This window comes from Polypterus senegalus, chromosome 15 (genome assembly GCF_016835505.1).
Source record: "Polypterus senegalus isolate Bchr_013 chromosome 15, ASM1683550v1, whole genome shotgun sequence".
In the NCBI taxonomy this organism is placed as follows: Eukaryota; Metazoa; Chordata; class Cladistia; order Polypteriformes; family Polypteridae; genus Polypterus; species Polypterus senegalus.
The window spans coordinates 85,583,355-85,595,353 of NC_053168.1; the positions used below are offsets into that span (position 1 = coordinate 85,583,355).

General features: G+C 35.6%; 1 protein-coding gene across 2 annotated transcripts in view; it reads left to right on the forward strand.

Moving 5' to 3' along the window:
- triqk (triple QxxK/R motif containing) overlaps window positions 1-4,919 on the forward strand; it is a 134,508-nt gene extending 129,589 nt beyond the window's left edge. For both annotated transcript variants that reach the window (XM_039737100.1, XM_039737101.1), the window contains exon 5: window positions 4,159-4,919. In XM_039737100.1, coding sequence (XP_039593034.1) covers window positions 4,159-4,272 — 114 coding nt within the window. In that variant the 3' untranslated portion in view covers window positions 4,273-4,919. The remainder of the gene's footprint in view (window positions 1-4,158) is intronic.
- The last annotated feature ends 7,080 nt before the right edge of the window (window positions 4,920-11,999 follow it).

Consider the following 11,999-nt stretch of genomic DNA (forward strand, 5'->3'; position numbering starts at 1 on the left):
AAATTGATTTGATACTATTATGATATTATGTTTGTCAATATTTGTTTAAAAAAATGTTTGTGCACATTAACAGGCTTGTAGTTGACAGTTATGTAAGAAATATGCTGCAGTACTTAACGCAAACTTCCTCACAATGACACTTGCCCAGTCCCTTCTCCCAACCTCCACTATTGACAGATGCACCAGTTTTGTTTGTGTGAAGCTAAACATTAATAGATATGATTATACTGTTTTCAGAATACAACAAAAACATGGCTGGGATGATCTCTCTAGAAGAATACTGTACAATATTCATAAAGAAATGTAGTCTTGATTAAAATTTTTAAACAAAAATTCCTATTTTGAGTTAATTGCTGAATATTTCAGAAATATTATATAGGATTAGGTTTAGTACTCCCACATACTTCATTCTTATTTGAAAAACTAATAAACAATACATTTGGAGCAGTGCTTTATTGTGGTTTCAGTGAAAGTTGCACAGTGTTGGGGGGAATATGAGTGTTATTTGTCCAAGAATACTAGGACAGGCAACCATGTAAATCGGTCCAGAAAACAGCTGGGTGGATTTTAAAAGAAAAAAACAAAACAAAAAAAGCCTCTTGGGATATTTTTGAAATCATTTGTAATTATTCCTACAGCATCGATGTTACACACAAACACAAAAGCAGTGCAGTTGTTCACAAAATTAGCAGCGCTGGGCATAACACAGGGCCAGTCTATTATCAAAGTGAAAAGACATTTTTTGAGGAACAAGCTGCAAGCCCCCCCTAGAGAACTATGGATCAAGCAGTGGACAGCTGTAGCAAAATGTAAAGAGTAAATTTTTTTTTTTTATACACCTTCTTTACTTGATGTTTAATACAGGTTGCCATTGCCCTCTTCTATAGCTCCTATTCATAATTATTCACCTTTCTATTTATATTGCATTTCTCAACCAAATACTGCATGAAAATTCATTTTGACTGTTAATTGCCCCGTACCATTTGACGAATTTTAAGTTACTTGATAAATTGCTTGTAAACTGAAATGACAAAGAAACTTGACATCTGTTAATTGTTTTGAACTTTCTAAAGGTAATGTGCCCTGCACAGAACAGCCTCTCCATATATACTGTATTGTGAGAGTACACACTTCCACAATCCTCATCTCTGTGGTAAATGTGGGACTCCTTAACACATAGTGAAATGCACACATTCATCTAACCGCCCTGAGGTCCTCGCCTTGACATTTACAGGATATTGCAGATACCAAGTATCGGAACTATGAGCTAGTAGAACAATAAGCAGACACAGTAGGTGCAAAGTGTAAAAAGTGTAACGTGAACAAAAGTTAAAATTACTTTACAAACCGTGCCCAAAAAGTACACTTCAATAAATGATTCAATAAATAATTGATGCATAATAGTAATTAATTGCAATGTTTATTAAAAATACAAGTAAATTTAATAAAAAATTAAGTATTGCACTCATCCATCAAAACAACTTGATTCTTTATAGGACTCTAAAGTGCTCAGTCCTTATATCTTTAAAACAAATCTCCTACTCTGTAGTTCACAGCATCTGCAACCCACTAGGATCTCTTGTTGTCAGTGCCTTCCTTAGGCCAGTCACCCTTACTGCAAGCACTGTGTTTTAAAAACCTCACAGCTGCCTCAGAAAAACACCAGGAAGAAGCCGATGGCTGAAGACATGTGTCTCCACATGAGGGCCCCCCCAAAAGGACACACCCATCACACCAAGAAACTGGTGTTATATTTGGAGATGATTTCTCTGCGTTGGACTACTTTTTGGTTCCACAAGTGTATAGTCATATTTTCATGTCAATATTTCAAATATGTATGTTATATCTGTGTTCTATGAATTTTGACTGTCTTTTTATACATGTACCTGTTGTCCCCTTTTCTTTTGATATATTAGGGGGCTCTGCCCCCTGCTCACTTTGCTTGCCAACCCCCAGGTGGGTGCTATGTGCTAGCCACTTCGCAGCTCTGCCGCCCGTGCATGGGGAAGAGGATTGCTACATATGCATAACAGAACTAACTATTTACATTACAGTGAGTAACTAACCTTAGTAAAAAATTAGTAAAACGTAATAACTTTAAAGAAAATTATATATCATGTTGTGTTAGAGGTATTTGTTGCGTTAAACATTTTTGTTCTATTTGGCTTTGAAATTAACCCGCAAATACTTTTTTAACTTGCACTTTTACTGTAAAACTTTAGTAAAAACAATATTTGGAATTAACTTTTCTTCAATATCACATTGAATTTTGATTCCGTGTTTGCACTTGCATCGTAACAATGCAATGTATAACTGTGAATATCATTTCTTTCTCTCTAATAAATAAACTGACTTTTTTCGAATGATTGTCCCTGTGATTTGTTAATTCTCATAGCAAAAGCTATTCTAACGAATGGCATGTCAAGATCTCCTTTGGTGTCTAATGTTATCCGCGGAAGATGTACTACATTACCTTTCTTGTCGCCTGTTAAAATTTTAAATTGTTCAATAAGATTTGGACATAATAAGTCTTCTTTTATTGGGAACAAAGTGAGGAAAACATAAACATTTAAAAGAGCTGAAATCACAGGAACTGTATCTGACAAAAGCATTCACACGAATGAGAGGACCGTTGGCGTGGGCCTTTAAAAAAAAATCTCTTGGTAGTAGTCTAATCTCGTCTCAAGATTTTCTTTTGTAATAGAGAGATATGTGTGTGTTAACTAAGTTCATATCTTTTTGTTAGTTAATGCTTCATTGTAATACTATTTCATTGCTCCACTTTTTTTACTTTGTATTTATTCTGTTTTTATGTTTTGCACTATTTTTAGTCACTTGGTTTTTACTCTGTTTTTGAACATATTTACTTGGTTTATAGACTATCCTGTTCATACTTGTCACTAATAGTGATTTATTTAATTATAAGTAGATCTCTTAATATTTTGATTGTTTCTTTTGATATATATATTACTTTGGGCTGCTATTCAATCTCTGCTGATCCAAACTTTTTGTCTATACCAGTATCATTTTTTTTACATTACCTTCCGTTTTTAGATGCATCTTGGTCATAATTTTCTAGGTTTGGAGGGTATCCTGATGGGGAACTTCAAAGTTGCATCTCACATTTCTTTTGTTTGCAAGTGATGATGTCCTTAAGACATCACCAGGCAGTGTGATACAGTTGGGTTGAGTATTCACACCTCCAGAGTTGAGGTCATTGGTCCTCACTTGGATTGTTCCATGGAAGTAAAGGGTGAACAGGTGTCCTATGTGGTGGAGTTAATGTACCCCCGGTCTGGTTTACAAGTTGATTGTGAGAATGACCAAGGAATGAATTGCAGCAGCAGAATGTTAGATTGGACAGTGTTGGTGAAGTAACAGATCAATCCACAAACAAACCTAATGGAGAAAAATGTTGTAATGTCTATTGTTTAATATCTGATTAAGCCATAAATGAAAGTTAAAAAAATTAATTCATTCATTCATTAATAAATAAATAAGTAAACATTATGTAGGTGTATTTCTGAACAGTTTTATTATACATGGCTTAAATATAAAATGCATATTTCTCATGTGAATCTCTATTTTTTCAAACTTTTACTGACTGAGAAACCAAGCTCTAAAGTCCTTAGCAACATTGCTCAGGATTATTAAATTCTAATAAAGTAGACAATTTTTTATTAGGTGAGCATTAGTATGTAACTAAGGCTATAATGCTATCTGGGAGTTGTCTATGAAAGTCATGGTAAACACAAGTTATAATCTGATGATTTATGTTCTTTTGATAACTTACAAAATATTTGGTAGTAGCTTACCTGTTGGTGCACATCCATAATTGTTTGATAAATTAGGGCAAATTACTTTGTTTTGGACATGGGCCACACACCCCTTGAAATCCCTGTACTACAAACGTAGAGTAACAAACACATCTTATATCATCTATTCAGCTGTAATGTAGATGATATCAGAGCACAAGGACATACAGAGCTGCTCCAGTTTTTATTTTCTTAATCATACTGTAAGTTTATTTTTGTCACAATAATATTTGTGCAATAATTCATCAAAGGTGATACCATTTGAAACCACTGCTTGTACTGAAAGTAGAGAATGCATTGTTTTTCTCAATTTTAATTATTTTCTCTCTGTTTCTGATTTTAGGATACTGTTCTCATCCTTGTGGCAGTGCTGATATTGCTTTTTGTTGTGTATTCCTTCTTCTACCTCAATTTGGCAAAAGAAATTGAGCTTGATATAGATTTAGATGACAACTAGAAGATGTGACTTTCATTTTCTTCACTGACTCTCCTTTGTGAACTGGTCACCTTCAAATTAGCTGAAAGACATTTAAGAGAATATCACAGCCAATTAGTGTCTTAACACGTCCTAAGCATCATACTGTGCTTTATCCTGTTCAGATGTCAAGGAAACTTGAACACTTAAAGTGACAATTGTCAGCTCAATGAACCATCAATGTATTCTTCTCTTTCAACTTACAAATGGAATGCAGTTATTCATAATAATGTTCTTTTTATCTTGTATCCTTTCAATTTAATTATTGGGTTGATTTTTTTTCTCTCCATCACAATTTTTCTTATTATGAAGACTTATCTTCAAGATCAAAATCACTTGTGTAAATATTTGTAGGTATTCTTAAAATGCAATCTTGTACTGATTGAAGATTTATTCAACAAACATGAATGATGAATGGCGTGTCACCCTTTCTTTAATTTAGTTACAAAGAAAGTCTTTTTCTATCATGTTCTTGCTTTGTTCTTAAAACCTATTGCTTTGTTTTTAATATATGTGTAATTTCTGTTTTATATATACTGTAAGGAAACTGCACATACAGTGCTTTGCATTGCATTATGTATATTATTAGAGGATAAAATCCTCAATAAATTGAAATGTAAAGTTTGAAACCCCTTGTGCTTTACTATTTCTTAAGCTTTTTCTAAGCCTGTTGTGAAATTAAACATATGTAGATGTAATAGATACTGGTCAGTTAAGGAGACTTGCACACTTAAACTGACAATTGTCACCGAAATGAGCCACCCATGCATTTTCTTATTTGTGAAATATGATATATTTTTAGATATGTTTATATTGTTTGCAGGTTAATCATCAACATAAGCAATAATTTAAATAGAAATTTGTGCCAAGTTAAAACATTCTTCAGGTCCAAAAAGAATCCCTAGGAGCAAGTGCTATTAGGCATTACATTTTTCTTACTTTGTTAACAAATATGCAAATTTTGAGGCAATAAAACAATCTCAATCTCCCTGTGTGCATTCCTATGCACAAACCTTTGTTTACAGTTCTATAAATCGTACTGGCAAAGATTAGGCATCTAATCCTGACCTGATTAACAGTGTGCTTAGAATACCGAGCAAGAATTTAATACACATGAGGGAATGCTAAAGAATTTGTTACACAGAAAATGGTGTTTGAATTGGCCAAGGCTAAAACACATCTAAAACATTTTTGTAATCAAATCAGAAATGTTCCAGCTAATCACAACCACAAAACCTTTTCTGCAGGTTATTGAAAAACACAGTTCTCTTTTTTTCTGATTTTTAGTCATACATTTACAGCAGACATCATGCAGTTTCTGAAGACCGGTCCTTTGTCTGGTGCTAACTGTAAATGCAATATTTGAATAATTTGGCTTTTTAGCACCCAAGGGAAGCTATCGAACAGCTTACATTAAAACATTTACATTTGTGTAATGTACAGGGCCTCGAAATAGTATTCACCCCTTGGAGGTTTTCAAATGTTATTGTTATACAATATTGAATCACAATGAATTTAATTTGTTTGTTTGTTTTTTTGTATCTTTTTTTTTGGTGCCAAAGAAGACACAGATCTCTGCAAAGTGATCTAAATTAATTATGCGTATAAAATACAAAATAATTGATTGAATACATATTCCCTCCTTTAGTTTACTATTTAGTAGAGCCACCTTTGGTAGCCATTACATTTAATGTTGTATAACATTGTGAAAGCTTCCAAGTGCATGAATAGGCACTACACATCCAGTCATATGGAAAAATTAAGTACAGTACTTCAGTGGTTTCATACAATATATGATTGTGCTGATCCCCAAAAAATACTATTGTTCTAAAAAAAATAAGTAATGATGAGATTAGGCAACCAAAACCACTTCCCTTACCTCCCCATCCTGTGACAGAACATACCATTCTCACCATAAATACCAAAAATACATACAAATTAATTATGGCATTAATAAAAGTCCAAAAGGTATCTTAAATTATTGATTGCTTGATAGTCTTATGAGAAATAGCAGAGGAGACACATCCAGATAATAAAGAATGCAAACAGTTTGCCCTAAGAGTCAGAATTTCCCAGGCATTGTGCACGCTCTTCTAAAGAAATCACAAAATCCTTGGCGGTCTCTGCTTTGGCCTGGATGAGGTAAGCGGTCTTCTTCTTCTAGATCTATGTTGTGCTTCTCGCTGATCTTTCCAAAACATGATTATTTTTTTCTTCGCTTCATATCAGTATTTAAAACTTTGCTTCCTGAATGGACTCCTCCTTTGTGATTCTGATTGGTCTTTTCATTATCATCATCATGGTCTATCATTATTCCCACTGAAAGTGTCGTCAGGCTCACTCCTTCATATAAAGATGTAAATGAATGATTAGGCTATTTCACAGTTACATATAATAACTAAGCATTTGGTTTATGCAGCAGAGATAATAAATAACTACATTGACAATTCTTAAAACATAATGAAATACAGTGGAACCTCGGGTCATGAACGTCTCGGACCACGTACAAATCGGGTTACAACCAAAAGGTTTGCCAAACTTTTGCAACTGTTCGCGACCACACACTCAGGTGACGAACAAACCAGTTTCCCTTCCGGTTCATATACGCTGATGATTTCCGCACGTGCTCAGTCTCTTTCCCTGTGCAGTGAGAGAGAGAGAGCGCGAGAAGGCAATAAGGCCGAGAAGGCAGTTAAAGAATGCACCAGGCTTGTTTTAAAGAGACTGCTTCGAGCATTGTTTTAATCTCGTTGTATTTAAATATAAGACCTTTTTATATTGGATTTTAACCTCCACTTCACTTCTGTTTTTATGGGATCACTTATTTATTGAAGGATTCTGAAAGCACTGCACTTTAATTTGGACTTTGTTTTTGATTGTTGTTTTGTTGATTTTAATAAAAGCACTTGGCACTTTTTGCACCATTCAATTGCTCCATTGCAGTGCCTCACTGTCGTGCTCATCGGTAACATTACCGACGGGTTTAAGGGCTCCCGGAAGCGAGATGGGAGAATGCAGCAAACCCGCATCGTCACAGACTTTACCTCAAAACTGTAATCTCCTGTCCACCCAGTTTCTCTTCACTTCCTTCATGCCAGAACTCAACTCATGCAAGGTTAGTTTTCTTGGTTGTTTATGGTTAATTTTTGTGTAAATTACGGATTTTTCAAAAATTAATTTTTTCCCCTGTGCTTAAAACTCATTAAAAAAAATGTTTACAGTGAGTGGTTCGTAATGCTATAGCGTGAACTCTTGCAATGTTAGTTTTCTCTGTTCAAGGTTTTCTCAGTGTTATTCAATGTTTTTACATTTAGTTTACTATTACACTGTGCATTCTTTGGTATAATTAACTATTTTTGTGCTTAAAAATCTTTAAAAATATATATATATATATATTTACATACAGCTCGTATGGTCCGAAACGGACTAATTGTATTTACATACAATCCTATGGGGGAAATTACTTCGGGTCATGACCAAATCGGGTTGCGACCAGAGTTTTGGAACAAATTACAGTCGTGACTCAAGGTTTCACTGTATCACCTAGTCTTCACTCTACTAAAATTTTATAAATCTAATCTCTATTAAGTTACAGCATGTGACAGTTTTTACCTTCATTATTGCATACTGTATTCAACAAAAACACACAGGAGCCATGTTTGAAAACATAAGTTCATCCATGATTCAGCAGCAGAACCATCTCTATGCAGCAATAATTTGAAACTGTCCTTCCCTGTCTGAGTTTATTTGCCTCCTACACTGTATTGGAGGAATCCTGTGGCACACTTCCTTCCTCCTCTGCTTTGGTTCATTGCTGTTTATGCAGAACACTGTTAAGGTTCCATCACAGCATCTCATTGTGAGGTTGAGGTCTGGATGTAGACCTGGCCATTCCAAAACTGTAATTGTTTCTTGGGTTGTTAAGATGTAAACTTCCTTCTGTGCTTAGCATCTTTTATCTTTTTACATAAACCAGTTTTGATACAAACATTAGGTTTTAGAAAGATGGCTTCACATTTTCCTCTAGAATATTCTTACATAAAGAGGAATCTATGGTTGACTCAGTGATTGCAAGGTTTCCAGGTCCTGTGGCTACAAATCAACCTCCCATTATCACCCTTCAGCTGTTAAGTTTGAGGGCTGTCATGAGAATGTTGTGGCATGTTTAGTTAGCTACATAATCACATTTCTTTTGTTACTATCTCTTCAGGACATTGTTCATGAGGTCTTAATGTTGGTTTTAATGTAATTTAAAGACCAAAACCATGCTTGTAGTGTAGTTTTTGAAGAGAAAAAGGGATTTTTCCTGGCAACACATCAATGAAAACCACAGTTGCTCAGATTTACTGTAGAGTTCTGAACAGTTATATTTACCATGTTGATATAAGCTTGTAGATCCTAGGATTTCATAATATCTCGAAGCATTAAATAGTTTTATATTTGATAGAATTTGCTAAGACACCAACTCCTGGCAAGACTGGAAACTGCCTTGATTGTTACCCATTTATAAATAATGTAGTAATTTTCACTGCTGGACATAAATTGTTTAAAGATGACCTAACAGCCTTTCACAAACTGATGACAAGCAACAGTTGCTTCTCAGAGATCATTGTAGATGTTTTTTATTCTTGGCATGGTGTTACCACAAAGCTGAATAATTTGGGCCAAACTGCCCAAGGTTCTCCTTTTTTTTTAAGAAGGTGGCGACACTTCTTTTTCATCAACTGATTAAGTGCGTTGATCAGATGCTGCTACTTTGTTAATTACTGTAATATGGAATCAGTAAGAGTGGACTTTTTGAAACATTTGTTTTTCATCACATCTTAACTACTGCAAAAATAAAGTTAGCATAAAGTTTTTAAAATGTCAAATTTTTATTAAAAAAATCATCACTTTATTTAATTGAAGCTTGTACATAGGTTGTATATTATATTTTATTCTATGTAAGCTACATTTGATGGGCCTTGGCTCAGATCCCCTCTATCACTTATGCCGCTGTATGTATTGGTTTTGTTCTCCCGTGCTGGCTTTTTGGACTCTAATCTTTTGCTCATTATTTTTAATGCCCTCAGTTCTTCTTCCTCTATCACAAGGTTACTATGCTATTGTTATGCTCTATCCATACTACTATCACCTAGATGTTCAGTTTTTTATAGGCTAAGGCTGAGTAGGCACCAGCCTCGGGGTGCGCCAAGACTCCTAAGCACCCTCAATCTACAAGCCCATTCAAATCTTTTATCAGTAGTCAGAATACCTCATCACACATAACCCGATCTCCAAGGACCAAAGCTTTCAATTAATTACCTTTACAAATATCAACAGGCTCTGGTATCTGAATGGGAATCTGTTCAGATTTATCTTCAAATATGAATGCACTCCGATCAGCGAGGGGGACCCCCCTTCCAGCTCTACTAACGTGTTGCAATCTTCATTTCTTAGGGGCACAAATTACTCTGGAGCTGGCCCTTTAATCACTCCACATAAAATAGGAGCATGTCAGAGTAATCTGAATCAAGCAATCAAGATTTAGGCCCGCTATAGCAAATTGTAGCTCTCTTAACCATGACCACCAATGTGACACCTATCAAAGAAACAAATAACACAAAATACAATAATTTGGTAAACTTTCCAGACCTTCCAACCATTTAATCTTTCCCCTTCATCCTTGTACCTTCTTCATGTTTTTGTCGTTCTAAATGTATTTATAGTATTTCCTTTTTTAATTGGGAACAATTCACAATTCTAATTGATGTTGAATACAAATCTTTACAGTCAAGGATAACAGTAACAGTTTTGTCAGTCTTAATATGTTTGTCTCTCAGATAGACAGACATATAGATACCACTTTATTTGTCCCAAGTTGACAATTCAGTTTTTTTACATAAGCTCATATTATAAACCAACAACAATGTAACAATCACCCTATAAATGAGTGCGATCACTACACTTCACCACCTGAGAGGGAAGTGGATGATGCCTGAAAGAGATATTAATATTAAAAAATATTCGGTCTTCAACCCCTCTTCCTCCCTCTCTGCGCCCGCCAATACTTGGGGGGAAAAAACACCCAGATGGTAGTTACACTTGCTTATTTAGTCAATCTATTGTAATCCAGCATCCAATGTTTATGCATTTACATGAAAGGTGACTGGGTGCTCGTTAGTGATCCCTTTTTACCCGGATGCCTTCCCTAGCCTACCTGTCTCCCAGCAGCCAAATCTTAATCCCCGGTATGAAACGCACAAAAAAAAGGAAATCTAAAAGAGAAAGATTAAACAAAGTCTGTGTGAAACAGCAATGAATCCAGTCGTACAGTTCTAGGAAAAAAATTAAAACGGACCTCAGGCGAATATGGCTGCCTTCTTGCAATCCTGAAGAATTTAAAAACACGAGTCCGACTCGCCGATCGGAGAACCACAGGTCCATATACCGAAACCCTTGCCTCTTCTCAGGAATTCGCCTCACAGTTTCTATCCTCTGGGTGGCCACCCTCAAATAGCAGACGTCACTGGGTAAAGTCTGATCACGTTGTATTCTTATGCGTAGAGAACCGAGCTCCTTGCCTTCTGCTTCTCTCCCTTTTTTTATTTCCATTTCCTGCTTTGGTTGGCATAGCAACATATCGCCTTACTGGACGAGGTCCTCCCAGACTTAGTCGTCAACAATAACATCTGAAAGAATATTTCTTTATCAACCTCCGAACTCTATAATATCCAGAAAACAACCCCGATTGTAGTGCTATGTAGGCTTGCTACAACAACACCCTCAAAGATTTACAAAACAAGAAGAAAATGGCTGACTTGGACAAATATATGTGTGCAGTCACAATCACTGTGAGGAATTGTAAAGGTGTATTGCTGGTGATATAAATGAGCCCAACTAGTGTTTCTTTACACACGTCTGCTAAATAATTTGTTGGCTGAAAGTTCTTAATGATTGTTTGTCACAAAGAGGATGTGCTGCATTGTTCATAATGACACTCCGTTTTGTCTTCATCCCCTCTTTTGCTATGACATTTATTAGGTCAAGAATGCGTCCAATATCTGAGCTTATCTTCTACTCAGCTTATTGATCCTCCTGAAGTGATGTTACTGGCCCAGTTCATCACAATGTATAAAATCACAGAGATTTAACACGTGTAAAGGATGTCACTACCCACATTCAAGATGCACAGCCTCCCTTTCTTATATAATTTCTCAAGGTTGCTAGACCAGTGAAAGTATAACATTTTGTATTGCATATGTTTCAGTATAAACATGTTACATGCATATGTTCTAAAACCACTTGATCCAATTCAGGGTTGCAGGAGGCCAGAGCCTATCACAGCAGCACTGGTTGTAAGGCCCGAAACCGCTCTGTGTATGTCCCGGTCTTGCAGGACACACACATACCTCCTCTCTTTGGGTCCAGTTTACAGTAACTAGTTAAACTAACACACACACATCATTGGGAATGTGCAGAAGGAACTGCATGCAGACAAGAGGAGAATATGAATACTCCACAAAAACAACTGCTGGGTGGGCTCCATGAATCCAGGACTGTGGATCTGTGAGCCCACTGTGCTGCACAATTTAAACTATAATGATAATAAAAAAGTCTAATGTGCTTGATTTCTGATTGCTTATTTTACAAAACATCATTAACTTCATTACAAAAATATACTTACTGCATATGGAAGTGAGATGTCCATCAGTTTTTTACATTGTCTC